Genomic DNA, 17838 nt, shown 5'->3' with positions numbered 1-17838 from the left:
CTACATCTAATTTGACTGAAAGACCGTCTTAGTACCAATGTCGGCTCCAGTCGCCAGTAGGCAGTCGCAGCCAGGCTTCCGTGCCTTCAAAAATAGTGACAAGCCAGATGAAGTGAGGCGTTCTAACTTGTCGGCAGCCAAGGCTGTAAGTGACGCAATTCGAACATCTCTCGGACCGAAGGGTATGGACAAGATGGTATGTATGAGTCTGCACGCATGCGATCCGTACAATACACTAACATACCAGATCCAAACGTCGTCGGGAGAAGTGGTGATTACGAACGACGGTGCGACGATCCTGAAACACATGGCGGTTGTGCATCCTGCCGCACGCATGCTTGTTGATCTTTCTCAAGCGCAGGATGTCGAGGCTGGTGATGGAACAACATCAGTTGTTGTCATCGCTGGCAGTCTTCTCGGTGCAGCAGAGAAGCTCTTGACGAAAGGCATACACCCAACAGTCATCGCAGAATCATTCCAGCATGCTGCTACCAAGGCCGTCGAGTATCTGAACGAGATCTCGACCCCAGTGAATTTGAATGACCGCGACAGTCTATTGCGAGCAGCAACGACATCCCTGAGCTCCAAAGTTGTCTCGCAGTACTCGTCTGTTTTGGCACCTATCGCCGTCGACAGCGTGCTACGTATCGTGGATCCGAAAAAGGGAGAAGGTGAGTCGGTCGACCTTCGCGATATCCGCATTGTGAAGAAGGTGGGTGGCACGATCGATGACACAGAGCTAGTCGACGGTCTCGTGCTGGAGCAAAATGTGGTCACGTCAAGTGGCGGCCCATCGCGCGTAGAAAAGGCCAAGATCGCAGTGTGCCAATTCCAGCTAAGCAGCCCGAAACCTGACATGGACAATCAAATTGTTGTCAACGACTACCGACAAATGGACAAAATCCTGAAGGAAGAGCGACAGTACCTGCTAAATATGTGCAAGAAGATCAAAAAGACAGGTTGCAACGTGCTTTTAATGCAAAAGAGCATTCTGCGTGATGCTGTGAATGAGCTTGCGCTGCATTTCCTCGCGAAGCTCAAGATTATGGTCATCAAGGACATTGAGCGTGATGAAATCGAGTTCCTTTGCAAGTCTCTGGGCACGAGCCCCATCACAGACATTGAGGCATTTACAGAGGATAAACTTGCAAGCGCAGATCTTGTTGATGAAGTCCAACACAGTGGCGCTCGTGTGGTAAAGGTGTCCAAGATCAAAAATCCGGGTCGCACTGTCAGTGTGCTGTGCACAGGCTCGAATTCGCTTGTCCTCGAAGAAAGCGAGCGTAGTCTTCATGATGCACTGTGTGTCGTTCGCTGTTTAGTGAAGAAACGCGCTCTGATCGCGGGTGGTGGTGCGCCTGAAGTGCATATGTCGCGCATGTTGGCACAGCATGCGCAAACGCTCCAGAGCTTGGAGGCATATAGTTTCCAGGCTTTTGCGGAGGCGCTCGAAGTGATCCCTACGACGCTGGCGGAAAATGCAGGGTTGAATCCCATCACCATTGTGACGGAGCTGCGTAATCGTCATGCCATGGGGGAAAAGACAGCAGGTATCAACGTGCGTAAGGGTATGATTACAAACATTCTCGAAGAAAATGTGCTGCAGCCACTCTTGGTGTCCACAAGTGCTCTAGAGCTTGCCACAGAGACCGTCGCGTTACTGCTGCGCATTGATGACTATCACCTTTCTCGCTGAGCGAGTGTAAGATTCTGTCGCGTTTCGAATGTGTGTGTGTGTGTGTGTGTCACTGTGTGTCACTGTTGGTGGAGCCATACCGCACGCTACTTTCTCACTCCCACCATGGCAAAAGCGACTGCAGAGTACAGCCATTCAAGTAGGTGATCCTGTCACGACCCGGCCGAACCAAGCGTTGACAAATCATAATTGCGATCATACCACTATTGGGGCATCCCAAGTGGTGGGCCACGGCCAGTTCGGTCTGTTCTGCTAGATCGTTCTCCATAGAGTTAACCCCGTACTAATCTGGGGCAGTGCCACTCTCTAACTGGCTCAGGACCCATACACAGCTCTGCGCTCCGGACCGAAAGAAAAAATATACGCACGTCATACACAGATATGTCTTCGTCGGCGCCATATTTTGGAATGCCGATGAATCAGAATCGGCCTGTCCAGCTGCTCGATCCGCCGATGCAAGACCACATGTACGCAGGGGCGAATACATCGATGCAACCAGCAACGGAGTTCGAGCCAATGAGCGACAAATTTATTGATGAGCCAGCGATTGAAGAATCTGCCCTCTTTTCCGACGTCAACTCCATGGACCGGAATCCTTCTATGTACCTGGGTTCTCAGCGTAAAGGCATCTGGCTCCCAGAGGATCGCCGTGCTTTTCAAAACCAGAACTGTTTGATGCAGATTCTTCGTATATTGTTATTTATCCTTGTATTTGGCATCATTCTCGCATTGTGCGTCATCATGTTGATTTTCATTTTCTTGCGCCCACCGAACATTGGATTCAACGACGACATACAGCTTCCACAATCACAGCAGCAGTTGGATATTAGCGGCGGCCATTTCAGCGTGCCAGCGAACCTCTCGTTTGTCGTCAGAAACCCAAACTATGTGCCAGCAAAGATCAACAACATTAGCGCGCTTGCCTACGACAACTCTGAACAGACTACATCGATTGGAACTTGTAATGTGGCCCATCAAACAATTCATGCGCGTGACGACACCACGGTCACTCTTCCATGCAAGCTAGAATATGACTTGAACAAAGATTCTCATCTTAGCATTCTCAAAGATATTGCATCGCGTTGCTTCAAGTCGAACAAAAAGCTCCAGCTTCTTCTGAAAGTGCATGTAAACATCCAACTGTATTCATTCAAAGTACCTTTTGATCTGAGTCCTGTTATTTCTATTTCTTGTCCGATTTCAAAGAACGACATCAAGAAACTTGCTGGTGATAAACCTGACATTGATGACCTGATCAATGGTTTGAATTCTCGACGTTCTCAGTCACAATGGCTTGCGCTGGCTAAGCGTTTCTATGAACCATTAGCAGCGCCTCACGATGACAGAACCGCCTACCTGTAATGAGACGGCAGACCACCAGTTACCAGCCGCTAGCTGCGGATTTGCAATTGTCTTTATGCAGACACTCTACGTAGACTTTATGTACATATGGCTTCCAGGTTGTTTTCTAGCACGTATAAGCCGACGAGCAATCACCAGTTATGGGCATTTTCTTGTGAGCGTTCATCTATGTGTTTCCACTTTCGAAACACGACCAAGGTCGCTCTGCACCCATCCCCTTCTTATCGTTACACACGAACGATGAGCACAGATGCCTATGCTCCTATTGCGCATCTTGCACTGAACGTTGAGCCGCCTCGCACCGAATGGATGAATATGGGCTTGTGGAAAGTATGTATGTCAATATCCATATCCGACGTCTAACAAAAGCAGACTAGCACATCCTCCTTTCCTAAAGCATGCCAAGGTTCGTTCATCCTCGCTCATTGCGTCAATGCCAATGACGTTTTTAACCATGCTAATGTACCTTGAACAGCTCTAGCTGAGCTCCTTCACAAAGCTGCGATGATTCCCCCGCATGCACGGATCCTAGACATTGGACATGGATGTGGTGACTCATTGCTCATCCTAGCTAAACAATACGGGCCTTCATGTCTACATGGCGTGACGAGCGTGCCAGCACATGCACATCGCGCTCGCGAACGGCTTGGCCATCGGGCTACTGTCTGGTGTGCCGACGTTGTTCGGTGGATACGCTCTGATCAGGCTACGCACTCTATATATGATGTCATTCTGGCCCTGGACTGTGCATATCATTTCAGTGACCGAGCCGAGTTCTTTCGCGACGCATATGCGCGGCTTGCCCCTGGTGGCACGCTAGCACTCGTAGACCTCGTCAGTGCGTGGCCATATCCAGTCGCCACTGACGCCACTGCCTCAAATCTCTTCCATGCATCAACATTGCCCACACCAACGCGACCGCCCTCCGCGTGGCATAGAATCCAGCATTGGTGTGCATGTTATGTATCCGGATCGAATCCACATGCGTTTGTTTCCTTCGATAAGTACAAAGCCATGCTACTCGATGCTGGCTTCGACTACATCGAAATGCAGGATATTTCACATGACGTATTCCCTGGCTTTTCCTCGTTCCTTCTAAGCATAGGCGTTCACGACCTGGCGTGGCGTGGCGGAAGTGCCTGGCAATGGCGTGCATTGCGTGCGCTTGGCAAACTCGTTCAAACGTGGGCAAAAGGTGGCAATGCAGCCTACGTTCGCTGTGGCTTGATTGTTGCTCGGAAGACTCAGCCCCACAAGTAGACGTGCGCACTACGCAGTACTTGGACATTCGCATGATCAACATTGACCACAGTTCCGTCCACGCACATGGAGCGGGCCTGCTCATCGCCAGGAAGAGGTGTCCATTCATACCCAGCAGCACGAAAGTACTCGACAACGGGCCGACTGTGGGTGACTCGAAAGGGCCTATTTCCTTCATGGACGTGGTGCGCTTCATGATGATCCGTATAAGTCATGTCCACATGTCTGCCTTGTTTGTACATTCCCTGAAAAAGGGCAGGGTACAGCACATCGGAAGCATAGGCCACAGCCTCCTCGTCTCTGGACACACACCTGGACCCTGTTGGCCTGCGTTGCATCGGACGCATGACAACCACATCCATCGCATCACTCGGGCGCCGAAGCGGCTCTGGCGCATACACACTCGCAAATGGTGCGGGTACAAATGTCGGCTCGAGCCTGTCGACTGTCATGGCATTCATATATATAAATGGGCCACGAAGACGTACCCTTCCATCAGGCATACACTCGTATGACAGTGTGGCGTCTTCTTCTGCCATGCGCATCTCAGACTGATTGACTCGTTTCTCATTCACTGCTCGGAAGATGCGTGTCGTTGGATCATACACGGTGACTGGTGCCTGTTCCTGTGGAAGAAGCGTAAGTACAGCATCACACCAAACCGTTGCGTTTTTCTCTGCTGCCATTTGAAAGCGCTCTAGCCCAGGATGGTTCGATCGAAGTGCTTCTGAGTCACGAAGAATTGCCGTATGCAATGCGTGCGAGACGACTACACAGGCAAGTCGACTGCCAGGATTTGCTCGCATGACTGTTAACGCACACGATGCACGGCCTGCGGGGGCACTGCGAAGGAAGGCCTCGAGCGAACGCAGACGCCATGTAGGATCTCTTGAAGGTGATATATCGGGACCAAAGTGACTATGATAGAGTGCATTGCCCGTTCCCACGGGCACGATCACCAAGGAGACACCGTGGTCCGCAAGAAAGACGCGGCGCTCCAGGTACATGCCTTGCAGCAGCTCATGGACTGTTCCATCCCCTCCAAGTACAACATAGACACTAGCGCGATCGATAGCCTGCTGAGTCAATGCTCGGCCTGTGCCAATGGCGCCTGTTTGAGCATCAGTCTCGTGGAAATGAAGCATACAGCGAGTCTCACGATGTGCATGACACCATGCCTCGAGACGCGGACGCACTACCGCATCCAATAGTTTCTTCGCTTTATGATGCCCAGCATGCTGGTTGTAGACGACGTGCACGTCCATACAACACACCCCACTGTGACTTGCCTGAGCAGGAAGAGAAACACCACACGCACAAGTATTCGTACGATCCTAAAACTGCATGGATCCAAGCCGAGGCTCGTGCGAGACTCGACGCGCGGCACTGCAGTTGGATTATGTAAGGAGCTGGGCTCCCACATTTTGCATGTTTCCCTGTCCCCATACTTGCCCCACGTCTTGTACGAAGTCGAGGTAGCCCCCAAACCCTTCATTTCGAACTACTTGCTAGATATTCAGTCACTGAAGTGGATTGAAGCACGCTTTTTACGTACCGTTATCGTACAGGTTTCTTAAACAAAGTGTTAGAAGTGCACGATGAGCGGGATCGACGCCAAAGAGATCGATGTTGCGAGTCTTGGCGAAGCCCTCGAAGACAAAGATAACAAGATGAAGCCCAGTCCATCTGATGTCAGGAAAGACGAAAACAAACAGGAACATGATGAATCTTCGTCTCCATTCGGTGCCAAAGGAACTAATGATGCTACAACTTTGAATACTCAGGAGCGAACTGCGCCAGACGTGCAAAGCACATCGTCCGCCCCAGCTGCGCCGAGGCCGCTCACAACACACGATGACTGTGTAGATTACCTATGGACTATGTTTCCCACATTAAAGCGCGATACGGTTTCGGATATTCTGCGCTCGAAACGCGGAAACACTCATGCTGGTACGTGTGCTCAAGTGTGATTTTCCTTTCCTGCTTACGCTTGCCAGCGGTTCTTTGCTGCTTGAAATCAGTGATCCAGATTCTGTATCTTCTGACAGGACAATGCATCCACACACTTTTATGCCAACCTACGAGCCGCGCGTGCGTACGAATCGGCGTAAACCGTTCGAACCAAAATGGGATCCTGCCCTACTCCAATACAGTCCGCGAATTCGTCCACCCAGTACAAATCCACATCCAAGTACATTACAAAGACCACCGCCAGAGCCTAGTTTCTGGCCCGGTCCAGAAGAAGCGCGTCAGTGGTCTGATGACCTGAACCGATTTACTGAGCGTGAGTATGAAAAGCCCAGGGGTTGATGAGGGCCGGGGGATTGAGCATTTGTTTTTTTTTACTAACACACGACAGAGGGCATAGCCAAGGTTGGATCAACTTTATCGCAGCTTCGACAGAAAGCTGAAGCAGCTCTGCGGAATCGCGAGGCAAAGAATCGTCTCTTTCGTCCACAGAACGTAGGAACCGCACCTATCTGGGCAAGTAACGCACAAGATGCAAGCGAGTATGAAGCAACTGCACCATCATCATCATCATCATCTTGGAATCCAGTTGCACACTGGCGCAAGCAGCCATACGACAATGACCCGCAAATGCTGAGTGATGCACAACTCGAGCACTTCATGCATAGCTCGTCAGTGCCGTTACCCTCCAGGCTACAGAAACCATTGCCACCGCATACAGAGTCAGTACCCGAAGTCCCGCCAAGACCAGAAGATGGTGACAGCAGGGCTTCTTGGGGCCAGCGGTACACAAGCCAAGCAGAGAATCAAAAAATGACAGAGTCAACAGCGGGGCAAAATACAAACGAAGTACAGGATTCAAAGTTGGCTTCAATGGAAGACCGGCCTGCCTCTGCGCTGGCGACTGACAAGAAACTGTCCTCTGAGCCCACAACTCCACCAGCGAATGGGTTCACAGCTCAAAAGCATGATCAGGCACAAGATACCGACGAAGAGCATGCATCTAAGGCTACGCCATCCGCCGCAGAGGATGACGAGTACATCAATAATCCATTTGACGATGAGGACTAGTACTTTCATGTGTACATTAGTACCGACCATCCTTAAGCTATCGGTCAACTGGTGGCAGCCATGATCGGAACGAGTCGGCCGCGCTCTACGTGGTCTCGATGAGTATGTGCCAGCTATGACTGTGCAAATCACTGTCCTTATAGGCAGGGGTGCGGAGATTGAATGCTTGTATATCTGTCTGAGCCTTATGAATCTATTTTGTAGGGCAACATGTATTACACCGCCAGTTTTCCTGGGCTGCTGTGTGTTTTCACTCTCACATCCATCTATAGGACATGGCATTCCACACGAACTAGGCCGATGAAATCATTAACATGCATGTTGTAGAAAGTGTTTGTGGAGAGGTCACGTGTGTGTCACATCGTCGAAGCTCCCAATGACAGGGAGAAAAAACGGCGAAGAACCAAGTGAGAGTGTGCAAGTGGTGGAGAAGGACGAACCAAAGCGCCAGCAGCCTTGTGGCTGTCACAACCATGGATCATGGTGTGTCGGGCCCCAATTCTGCAATGAGCGCAGAGCGTAATATGCCGCGCACTGCGATCGGAGCCGTTCACCAGCTTCTTTTTGCTCTTCGCGAGTTGAGACAAGGTATGGGGCACACGAATGTATCAGAGGAAGTTCACGCTCTGTCACTTCGCAGTGCAACATATCTAGGACTGTACTCGCTCGAGCACGCATCGCTGAATCACGCGCATCGACTCTCGCAGGAGTATGTGTCTGACGTATTCGATGCACTCCATTCAGCTTCCAAGCGATGGAAAGAACACCTCAACTCAACTGTGACAGTGAACAAAAATACATCAACGCCGGCGCAAATCAGGGAATTGGCCACACAAGCATTAGAGCTATCGTTTGCGACGCAAGGTCTCCGCGAAGCTTCTTCATCTGCAGTTTATATACCCCCTCCGATACCCCCGAAGCTTTGGACGGGCGCCCTGTCTCGTGCGTCTGAGCCATCGACCGATCACCGCCTTGCCGTCGAAACACTGCACACATTGTGTCAAGTTATCATACCAACAGCATCCGACATGCATCTGGAGTGTTTCCAGGAACGTATCGATATGCAAGACACCAACTCCTCATTAGACAAGATCCATACGCTCACATGCGGTGGTCGCATTATCGTGCTCGACATTGAGCTGGACCTTGCTTCTCAAACATCTTCCTCGTGGATACCACATGTCTCGCTGCAGCTGTCATTTGCATCTGCGAATGGTGCCCAGTCACCGACCAGCAAGGATAGTGGGCTTGCAGAAGTCGTCCGCTTGCCACTCCAACAGCTGGCCCGCATCATGTTTGGCCTTCCTGTGGACCACCAACTTTTGCAGCGCTTCTGTAAGGGAGCTCGGCTCGATTCTTCCTATGCTCAGACAGCTGCTCTTTGGCATTCCTTCACTTCCACACTTGCTTCACTCGCTTGTATTGATGGATTACATGCGTTTTCCCCATATGGTGACACACTTGATGCATTCCACGTCCTTGAGCAATTGGGGTCAGCCGCACTCCATGTCTGCTCAGTCGAAGCGGATGAACTAGCTCAGCTTCACGCACAAAGCGTTGATCCCGCACGCCCGCTTCACGACCAGCCATCAATCACTCGCTTGTTGCACCGATATGGACATGGCCTTGCTTTGCATCACTACCATACCCCGTACTTGTGTATTGCATTCACGCCTGTCCACTCGGCTACCGTGCGCATCGCACCCAGCGCTGTCCCCTTTGCGCCAGACGCAAAGCCAGCGTGCACACTCGTCTCATCAGCACGCATGCCACAGATGGTGTATGAGCCATTCCAAGCTCGCAGTGCTGACTGTGACCAAGCACGGCCTTTAGCCTTCATTGCTCACATTAAGCCGGCGTTGCTGGTTCCGCACCGCGTCGCGCGCCACGTGTATCTGGCACTCGGCCTCGCTCGCCACCACTTGTCGACATCCAAGCCGCGCCGCCCCATTCATGGCTATGTCGCCCAGCTTGTTAGGACGAGCCACCGGTTCTGTGCATCACTTCGCGATGAGGAATGCCGCAGCATCACATCACTACCATTCCAGAGTCTCGCGCATTTGTATGCTGCGCTGGAAATCCTGCAGGAGCATGCACATTGGGCTGCCCTGTTGGCCAGCGCACAAGACGACCCTTCAGGAGAAAGCGGGTTAGTAACCACTCTTCAGCTCGAGTCTGACACCGAGCCGAGTAGCTCGTGGCTTCGACTTAGTACCCTCGTGAGCGAGCAGGACATGGTTATTAATGCCCAGCTGCGTCATCGTAAGGGTTGGCAGCTTCAAGCACAGGCCGTGAGCCTGAAGCAGCGCATTTCCACGAACCTCCCCGACGACAAAGCGCACACTTTTGCCGAGTCTCTAAACATGTGCGCACAACTGGGAGGCCTTGTTAATGATCTGCTGGCGTGGACACGCACACTACAGTAGACATGTGGATCCGTTCTTTCGAACGCCTAGAGGGGTGATGCAAATGACCTCGCTCCGTAAGTACATATGGCAATAGACTACATGCATAACGAAGTTCCGAGAGTGGCCAAAAGATTACATAAAGTCGCGAAGATGAACGAGTCCCATTAGCCATCGAGCTTGGCGGGGAAAGCACCATTTTCGCGCTGCTCGTCCCACTTCTCCAGCTGCATCCGTGTTAGTCACTGCACGACCATATTCAATGACACCCAGAGACCCAAATCCATAGAGAGGAGGAGGGCGAGGGGCGCTGAATCACGTACCCATTCATTTGGGCAGAGCGAGTGGAACGTCGAGAAGAACTGCTTGCAGGGCTCAAAGTCCTCGCCCTTCGTGTTTACGCAGCGGTAGTAGTCCACATAACTTCACATGTATTAGCGCTACTCCGACCACCTTCACACATACCTTTGCCAGCTGCATCAGAGTCACGCACATCATCACGGTGCGCCATGCGTTAGCATATACAAAAGAAACGCTTAGAGCGGCATTTCGGCAGCCGCAACGTACCAGTGGCGGGTTTGGTTCTGTTTGATGTGTGAGAATACAATCTTCCACAAACATGGACTACACGTACCTGGTTAGGGAACCGCGAATCGAACACGGCGGTCTTCAGGTCCAGCTGCTGTGGCATGCTTGCAAATTTCGTCAACGGTAGAGGGTTGACAACACACCTTGTCTTTGCACGACCGGTTGTGCCCGCCCATCGGCCCCTACCGCTCGCAATCGGCCGAGATAACCTCCACTTTTTGACGCGACGAGATCGACGCGCATATCGGCCACACACCCCACACTCAAAGGATGGGCGCAAGTGGGACTTGCGAACAGAACAAACGTGTACAAGCGCTAGAAGAAAAGACTGGTCGCCTGCATCCATCAATTGAAGGGTGATGGAGGCCCTCAAGGCGCACATATCTGCACAGAAACGCAAGGTCTCTGCTGACGCAGAGAGCGGCTCAAAGTACATGCGTCGTGGAAGTCGAGAAAAACTCGAATTCGAAAGGGAATCTTCACAAAACAAAGTATGTGTCAGCTTGCCTCGTGTGTAATGGAGTAAAGCGCAAACTGACCAGCCTACGCAGCAAGATCAAACCGCAGAAAATGATATTCAACGTACGCTAGCCACCTCGAATCAAGTTGGAAATGAACGTATACACACGCAAGGTACAGAGGAGATGCAGGAACGGTTCCACATTTCTGACGACGACGCAATCCAGCGACTACGTCAAAAAGGTGAGCCGATTCATTTATTTGGAGAGACAAGCAGGGAGCGACGTATGCGTCTTCGATCCTTAGAGCTAAGTGAAGAGCATGGAATGCGGGTGATGCAAGGCCACAACGACAGCAGGAGATTCATGCGCTCGACGGAAAAGGAACTTTTGATGGAACAGGTGGAAAGACGATCATCACCGCACCTGGCAAGCAAGAGCACGTCAATAAACGAGGCTAGGACCGAGCAAGATGCTCCAAGTACCGCCTCGTCGTCATCCGTGCCTGGTCGAGTGCCTGCCCGAATGCGTGAAGGAGTAGGTATGCACACGGTGATGGACCTCAAGCTGATGTGGACAAATCCAGCACGTGTATATCCTATTCTTTACTACACAATAAAGGGTTTACTCGCCGATTGGGAGTTGGCCTTAGCGAAAAGACCGGAGGACGTGCGGCACAGCGCGCAAGGACGTCAACTTAGTGCAATGCAAATGCAGACGGCCGAATATATCAAGCCGTTGTTGAAAGCACTGCGGCGACGCTCCCTGGAGCCTGATGTCCTTTTGCGCATTGCCGAAATTGTACATTATATGCAGCAGCGCGAGTACCGCAAAGCCAATGATTCGTACTTGCAGCTATCTATTGGCAACGCGCCTTGGCCCATTGGAATTACCATGGCTGGGTAAGTCGGAACTTCGGGAGAGTGCATGGAAGCGTTGGTGAAAAAAGTGCGCTAATACATTAGGATTCATGAGCGATCAGCGGATGAAAAATTGCAGACATCAAAGGTTGCTCACGGTATGTATTAAAAAGAAATATATCATCGGACTGGATCAAAAGCGTAGAAACTGGTCGCACAGAACTTTGGTCAGACGTGAGACTAACACATCGCCAGTGCTCAATGATGAAGTGAGTCGCAAGTACATTCAAAGTCTAAAACGTCTCATGACATTCGCGCAGTCACATGTACGTTAAGATTTCCAAATGGCTTTTGATACTAACCAGCAGTATCCCCCCGACGATCTGAGCAAACTCATGGGGTAGCCCAGCCCTCAATAGATATTGCGTTCAGTACATCTGGAACTCCTTGCCCCTTCGATAACGAACATGTCTGGTATTTCTTCACATCAACGTGCAGCACTTATTTTTAGGTGTCATACGAGATGCAGATTGTGAGTGCTCTAGCGTAGACAATAGTGGGTCAGGATGATTCTCACAATATTGAATAAGTCTTCCCATTCAAGCGCATCAGCATTACGTCACTCGCCACAGATATATGCATGTTCGACATACCGTCGGCTTGCTTCAGACGTGCTCTCGGTATTTCTAGACAGCTTTGCCTTCAGCAAGGCATTTTCCTCTTGCAAGGACATTAACTTCTGCTCGAGCCGTGCTGGAGATTCCTGTGCCACCATGATGAAGAGCGACGCTAGACACCCTGGAAATAGTGGGGCTAATTTCCCTCCACGTTGAAACGCGGTAGTGATTTGAAGTGTGCGCACGTGATACATCGGGAAGCCCACATCCAGACCCTTGGACATGTCCTGCCAGAACAGCATCTCTCCAATCGATACTGTGTACTCGCTGCTGCCTCAAAGACATATTGTGACAACCTAGTTGAACAGTGTCTTTTAAGCATAGGGGCTAGCGGAAGTTCAGGCATGTATTTCTGCCCGTGCAGCGAGTAAACTTTCACACAAAGAGAGCACTACTTTCGACACTTGCGCGTCTTTCACAGAACGCAGCGCGAACGCGATGCAGAACAACACCAATCCAAGCGCCATTGAGCGAGCAAGCCCTGCACGTCAAAGTACAGCAGAGAGTTCAACCTCAAAGTGGTCTTCCTCCGCAGTATTTTCACAGTTTTCAAGCGAAGCATCTCGCTCATATGACTCGAGCGAGCATGCGTCTTCGGGCGGATATCGGTCGTCTGATGGCTCAAGCCACTCAAGTCCTGCATTTTCCACCGGCATGCGCGCGCAAAAACTTACAGATGTGAAAAAAGAGCTCCCTGGCCGATTCTACGACGCAGATCCGGAAGACCTTTTCACACTCATATGTACGTACGCCTCCCAACCAGCATCCAATGCTCATGCCAGCGGACATGCTTGTTCAACTCATGACTCATAATGACACCATTCCATTGCATCCTTCTGATCTGACGCGCTTTCACTCCCGTGCGGCGCCGGGTATTAGCATCGATGCTTACTTGCGACGCATGGCAAAGTACACCACTCTCGACAAGCCTTGTATGTTAATTATCTTGATCTACATTGATCGCGTCTGTGAAAGGATGAGTGGTTTCACGATCTGCAGTTTGACTGTACATCGCTTCCTATGTGCTGCTGTCGTGTGCGCGAACAAGGCTTTGTGTGACTCTTTTAGTACGAACAGTACGTTACCCACCATGGTTTGCGTCAACTCACCCCATCAGCCCATTACGCTCGGGTCGGGGGCATTTCTTTGGTCGAAATGAACCTACTTGAGAAGGAATTCCTCAACGTCATCAATTGGCGCTTAATGGTATGTGGTGGATCTTGTTTGGCGATCGAAATGGATTGTCAAGTTCAGCTTGCTAATGTTGACACAGGTCACTGCTCCTGTCATGCAGCATTACTATGCATCCTTGGTGCAAATGCACCCAAACTACGTCCTGGGACCTACAACAGGCCCTCTCCCCAATGCTTTTCCTGCGATGCCTTCAAGTCATAGCTAGATAGCTGAATACTACGGTTTGTACAATAGTCATGACATCTCTGGCGACACCTGATAAGCCATCTGACTTCCTCCAAGTCATGCACAGACCACGTGGTATTTACGCGGACAAATTCGGTAACCAGTAGGTCTAGCCAATATTCGAGACTTGCGTGCAAATTCCGCCCCCCCCCTTGAAAAGTCGACCGAGAATTTCAAAGCCTATGGCGGTAGCAACAAGTTTGTCAATAGTCACGTAAAACGGACTTGGACATAATCGCAAACATATATTTACGAGCGAACTCGCAGGAAAGTGACCAAGCTCGTATCATAGCTTTTGGCACAAGGACTGTAACTGTGCTTCAATCTTAGCTTAGATTGGAGCATAGATACATTCCATCAGCTCAAAAGCCACTCAGTGCATTCTTCATGCGCATCAAGAACGAACCGATTGCTGATGACTTGACCATGGACAGGCTGGGAGCGAGGATGGTTGCCCTCGCCAAGCTCACGAATGTGACATCGACACCCTACGAATGCCCCACGATTGAGTCGCAGCAAGCGTCAGAATCATGGCGTTCTTTATTGCCAACCGATGGCCCTAAGGATCCGCCTACCCAGAAGGGCATGTCGACGCTATCCATACCGACACAAAGAGAATATGATCCTGAGAGTTGGCGCAGTTTGATCGCTGGACATGTCGAGACAAGTGAACCACAGAATATCTTCCTCGACCCGAACGATATCACAGGTCACTCTGAATCCTCACACATTGATGACAACGAAGAAATATCGCCTGTGTTCGGACGCCGCGCTGATTTATTTGTTCGCCGCCCCTCGCCGTCGTTGTCCGTGCATGCACCATTGGACAAGTTGCGGTCACGACAATCAGTCACGGATCCAGGACCATTTTCCTCGTCGCCTAAGCATTTTGACATGACTGATTATGCCTCGCATGCGAACGATAAATTGCAGCGACACTCGACAGACGCCTCTTTCGATGGCATAGAAACATTGGAGGGTGCGCGAGCTGATGTCAATGCCGAACTCTCTCTTTCCACAACATCCTGTGATTTTGGCAATGATCGAGAGAGCTGGCCAACCAGCTCCCGACAGGGTGCACATTTGTCTGGGAGTAGCCAATGGCCTCCTATGGCTACTCCGAGACCAGTGTCGGCACGAGTGGTGAGCGAATTGGACCGGAGTTTTTCAGATCCGATGGACATGCTGTCCAAAGAGAATCTACCCAATATCTCTACAGGCGCACCCACCTCAGCGGTCCAAATCCACAAACCCAGCCTTTCACAAATCGATACGACGCGCCCATCATCTCCTCAAACTAAAGAGTCCACAAGTCACACGTTAGGGAAAAGCCATGATGACCGCATCACCGTATCTACTTCCCACGACGCCTATACCGTTGTAAATGTATATGCCTGGATTCAGCCTTGATGGACTCACACTCACGACGAAGGGTCATCATCGCCGCACTCTTCATGTCATGGCAAATAAATGGGGTTCTGATCGTTGGGAACATTTCGAAAGACGAATTATATTCGCAGCAGATCGCGGACATGTCTCGAATTCGTGCACGATTCGAAAACGAGCGATTAATCGTCCAAGCGCCTCGCAGGAAGCTCGTAACTTTCCAGCATGATTTACATGTCCCAGCGGCAGGACCCCTAAGCTCGGGATTAATGATGGTGTCAGCATTTGAGAATCGACGCCACAACGTGAGGAGTGCCCAATTCTGATGCCTATGATCGCACAAACTAATCTGTTGTATATATTTGGATATGATCCATTCTTTCATACCAGCCCCAACATGTATTTCTAAACCATTAATAGACACGTTGTCGCCAATCCATATCGGAAGAAGACATGCAGACGAGCTGCGAACAATTGGTCTGAATCTATTCGAATCCCTCGGGCGGCACAACGAGCAACGATAAACTAACATCACTCGTCCTCAGGGGGCCCCCAACATGACAATGTTACAATGATTGGGGGGTAATGCGACTTGCATCATAAGCTATCTAGGCACTGTGGCCGTATGCAATCACGCGCTCATGGTCAGGGTTGTATGTCTTCTCCTGTGCACCTTGCTCAGGGTAACCAAAGACCATCTCACTCTGGATCTGGTACGAAGCAGGGAGCTTATATTGCTGCTTGAGCGCGTCACTCGTCAGGTTGCCGTAGTGTTGAAGGCTTGCACCATATCCAGCTGCTTCAAGGCCAGACCACACATAGATCTGTGCCATACCCGAAGAATGAAGTGACCATATAGGGAAGCTCGGAGCGTAAGTCGGGTACTGTTCTTGCTGAGCCTTGATCAGCTGCTGGTCCTCGAAGAAAAGAATCGTGCCGTATCCTTGACGGAAAGCTTCAAGTTTGGGGCGCATCGCCGCGAGACCCTCTTCACCTACGATAGAAACGAGTGCCCCCGGCACAAGCTCGCCCCAGTACTTGTCATGGTGAGCTCCAAGAAGAACCACACAGCGGCTCGACATCACATTGAACGACGACGGCGCTTCACGCACAAGTTCTTGGATGTACTTGATCAAAACATCATCTGGCAGAATGGTCTTCTTGGAGAGTGCATAGATGGTGCGACGGTTCTGGATGACCTGAAGGAATTCCTTGGTTGCCGTCGTGCTAGCCATGATCGATGATGGTTGTTAATTCGTCGATAGCGAATAGCCACTCGGACTTAGAATCGAAATTGAGTTGCCAAAATTTCAGCACGGGAATTTGGTCGGGCGCCACGTAAACCTGTGCTTGCATCATCATTCACAAATAGGTCCGTGCATAGCAAACCAGGCCAACGCTGATGACACACATGATTGGGCTAACGAATGAGCACGAAATTTCGACTTCGCTCAGTGTTTATTCAACATCTTGAAATGACGAGCGCAAAGGTTGTTGCGTATACAACCACATCGAAGTGACACATTGCTCGGAATGTCGACCGTCGTCACCATTCATACAGGTTCTTCGCACGCATATGTTCCCATATAGAAAAAAGTAATCAGGACACACCGCTAGAAAAACGCCTACACACTCTTAGTGGTCGTCCTCACTCGGCACTATACCCAAATACATAGTCATCGTTCATATTAAACAACATCGTCGATTCAAGAGTAAACTTATCTACTTGAAGACAACCACGCGCTCGTTATCCGGCAAGAATGTCTTGCTACCAGCTGGCTGCTCAGGGAAGCCAAACACCATTTCGCATTGGATCTCATACGACTCTGGCAAGTTGTACACCTTCTTGAGCGTCTCGCCTGTGAGGTTGCCATAGTGCTGCAAGTTCGCACCGTATCCTTCAGTTTCGAGGGCTGTCCATGTGTAAATTTGGGCCATGCCTGAGGAGTGGTGCGACCAGATAGGGAAGCTCGAGGCGTATTGAGGGAAAGCTTCCTGCTGGCCCTTAATAAGGTTGCTATCCTCGAAAAAGAGGATGGTACCGGCGCCAGCTGCAAAAGCCTCGAGTTTGCCCTTCGATGCCTCCATAGCCTCCCCACCTGCAACTTGGCGAAGCGCTGTAGGCACAATTTGTTTCCAATAGTTGTCATGCTGATTGCCCAAAAGCACGACGACACGGCTGCTCTGCACGTTGAATGACGAGGGCGCCTCACGGACCGCCTGCTGAATCAGCTGCACCACTTGTGCATCCGGAAGAATAGGCTTTTTTGAAAGAGCATAGATTGAACGACGGCTCTGGATCGCTTTAATGAAAGACTTGCAAATATTTGAAGAGGCCATGTTTGAAATTGGGAATTTGGTTGAAAGTTGAGTGCGTCTCCAGTAAAGTGAACCTGAGACTTGACACGGGACTTTGTTCTGGCACTTTTTCAAATCCGCACATGTCCTCCACATGGCCGCTTTTTACCCTACTAATCCTCCTAGAGACATACCAGCCACGACTACCCTTCAGTTGCGTCTTTTAGTAAAAATTGCCTAGGTATTTGGGCAGGCGTTTCGACGACATTCTATGATTTGTTCCAACTCTACACAAACCATTGACATGCTTGGTCGTTCGCGGGGTGACTGCTCCCACATGCGATTCAGTAGATCTACAATATCATCCCCAAAACGTCGTCGAATGCTTCC

The 17838-nt window shown here is 50.6% G+C and overlaps 12 protein-coding genes across 12 annotated transcripts; 8 read left to right on the top strand and 4 right to left on the bottom strand.

Moving 5' to 3' along the window:
- Window positions 1-37: 37 nt before the first annotated feature.
- MGL_3910 (uncharacterized protein) lies at window positions 38-1696 on the top strand (the record flags this gene model as incomplete). The annotated part of the gene is made up of 2 exons (XM_001728864.1): window positions 38-196; window positions 248-1696. The coding sequence occupies 2 exons, from the start codon at window positions 38-40 to the stop codon at window positions 1694-1696; spliced, it is 1608 nt and encodes a 535-aa protein (XP_001728916.1).
- A 414-nt stretch (window positions 1697-2110) lies between these two features.
- Window positions 2111-3058, top strand: MGL_3909 (uncharacterized protein; the record flags this gene model as incomplete). The annotated part of the gene is made up of 1 exon (XM_001728863.1): window positions 2111-3058. One exon carries the CDS (start codon window positions 2111-2113, stop codon window positions 3056-3058), a length of 948 nt encoding a protein of 315 aa, XP_001728915.1.
- A 240-nt stretch (window positions 3059-3298) lies between these two features.
- MGL_3908 (uncharacterized protein) lies at window positions 3299-4318 on the top strand (the record flags this gene model as incomplete). The annotated part of the gene is made up of 3 exons (XM_001728862.1): window positions 3299-3388; window positions 3431-3464; window positions 3630-4318. The coding sequence occupies 3 exons, from the start codon at window positions 3299-3301 to the stop codon at window positions 4316-4318; spliced, it is 813 nt and encodes a 270-aa protein (XP_001728914.1).
- MGL_3907 (uncharacterized protein) lies at window positions 4303-5583 on the bottom strand (the record flags this gene model as incomplete). The annotated part of the gene is made up of 1 exon (XM_001728861.1): window positions 4303-5583. One exon carries the CDS (start codon window positions 5581-5583, stop codon window positions 4303-4305), a length of 1281 nt encoding a protein of 426 aa, XP_001728913.1.
- A 1576-nt stretch (window positions 5584-7159) lies between these two features.
- Window positions 7160-7357, top strand: MGL_3906 (uncharacterized protein; the record flags this gene model as incomplete). The annotated part of the gene is made up of 1 exon (XM_001728860.1): window positions 7160-7357. The coding sequence occupies one exon, from the start codon at window positions 7160-7162 to the stop codon at window positions 7355-7357; it is 198 nt and encodes a 65-aa protein (XP_001728912.1).
- A 590-nt stretch (window positions 7358-7947) lies between these two features.
- On the top strand, window positions 7948-9783 carry MGL_3905 (uncharacterized protein; the record flags this gene model as incomplete). Its single annotated transcript, XM_001728859.1, has 1 exon — window positions 7948-9783. One exon carries the CDS (start codon window positions 7948-7950, stop codon window positions 9781-9783), a length of 1836 nt encoding a protein of 611 aa, XP_001728911.1.
- A 146-nt stretch (window positions 9784-9929) lies between these two features.
- On the bottom strand, window positions 9930-10453 carry MGL_3904 (uncharacterized protein; the record flags this gene model as incomplete). Its single annotated transcript, XM_001728858.1, has 4 exons — window positions 9930-9989; window positions 10086-10185; window positions 10330-10346; window positions 10397-10453. 4 exons carry the CDS (start codon window positions 10451-10453, stop codon window positions 9930-9932), a joined length of 234 nt encoding a protein of 77 aa, XP_001728910.1.
- Window positions 10454-10994: 541 nt separating this feature from the next.
- Window positions 10995-11714, top strand: MGL_3903 (uncharacterized protein; the record flags this gene model as incomplete). The annotated part of the gene is made up of 1 exon (XM_001728857.1): window positions 10995-11714. One exon carries the CDS (start codon window positions 10995-10997, stop codon window positions 11712-11714), a length of 720 nt encoding a protein of 239 aa, XP_001728909.1.
- Window positions 11715-13246: 1532 nt separating this feature from the next.
- MGL_3902 (uncharacterized protein) lies at window positions 13247-13744 on the top strand (the record flags this gene model as incomplete). The annotated part of the gene is made up of 3 exons (XM_001728856.1): window positions 13247-13421; window positions 13463-13551; window positions 13619-13744. 3 exons carry the CDS (start codon window positions 13247-13249, stop codon window positions 13742-13744), a joined length of 390 nt encoding a protein of 129 aa, XP_001728908.1.
- Window positions 13745-14211: 467 nt separating this feature from the next.
- Window positions 14212-15174, top strand: MGL_3901 (uncharacterized protein; the record flags this gene model as incomplete). The annotated part of the gene is made up of 1 exon (XM_001728855.1): window positions 14212-15174. One exon carries the CDS (start codon window positions 14212-14214, stop codon window positions 15172-15174), a length of 963 nt encoding a protein of 320 aa, XP_001728907.1.
- Window positions 15175-15758: 584 nt separating this feature from the next.
- MGL_3900 (uncharacterized protein) lies at window positions 15759-16385 on the bottom strand (the record flags this gene model as incomplete). The annotated part of the gene is made up of 1 exon (XM_001728854.1): window positions 15759-16385. One exon carries the CDS (start codon window positions 16383-16385, stop codon window positions 15759-15761), a length of 627 nt encoding a protein of 208 aa, XP_001728906.1.
- A 487-nt stretch (window positions 16386-16872) lies between these two features.
- On the bottom strand, window positions 16873-17490 carry MGL_3899 (uncharacterized protein; the record flags this gene model as incomplete). Its single annotated transcript, XM_001728853.1, has 1 exon — window positions 16873-17490. One exon carries the CDS (start codon window positions 17488-17490, stop codon window positions 16873-16875), a length of 618 nt encoding a protein of 205 aa, XP_001728905.1.
- Window positions 17491-17838: the final 348 nt, after the last annotated feature.

The sequence above is a fragment of the Malassezia globosa genome (genome assembly GCF_000181695.2).
Source record: "Malassezia globosa CBS 7966 chromosome Unknown mgl_sf_11.1, whole genome shotgun sequence".
Lineage (NCBI taxonomy): Eukaryota > Fungi > Basidiomycota > Malasseziomycetes > Malasseziales > Malasseziaceae > Malassezia > Malassezia globosa.
This window is presented reverse-complemented; position numbering and strand designations above follow the sequence as displayed.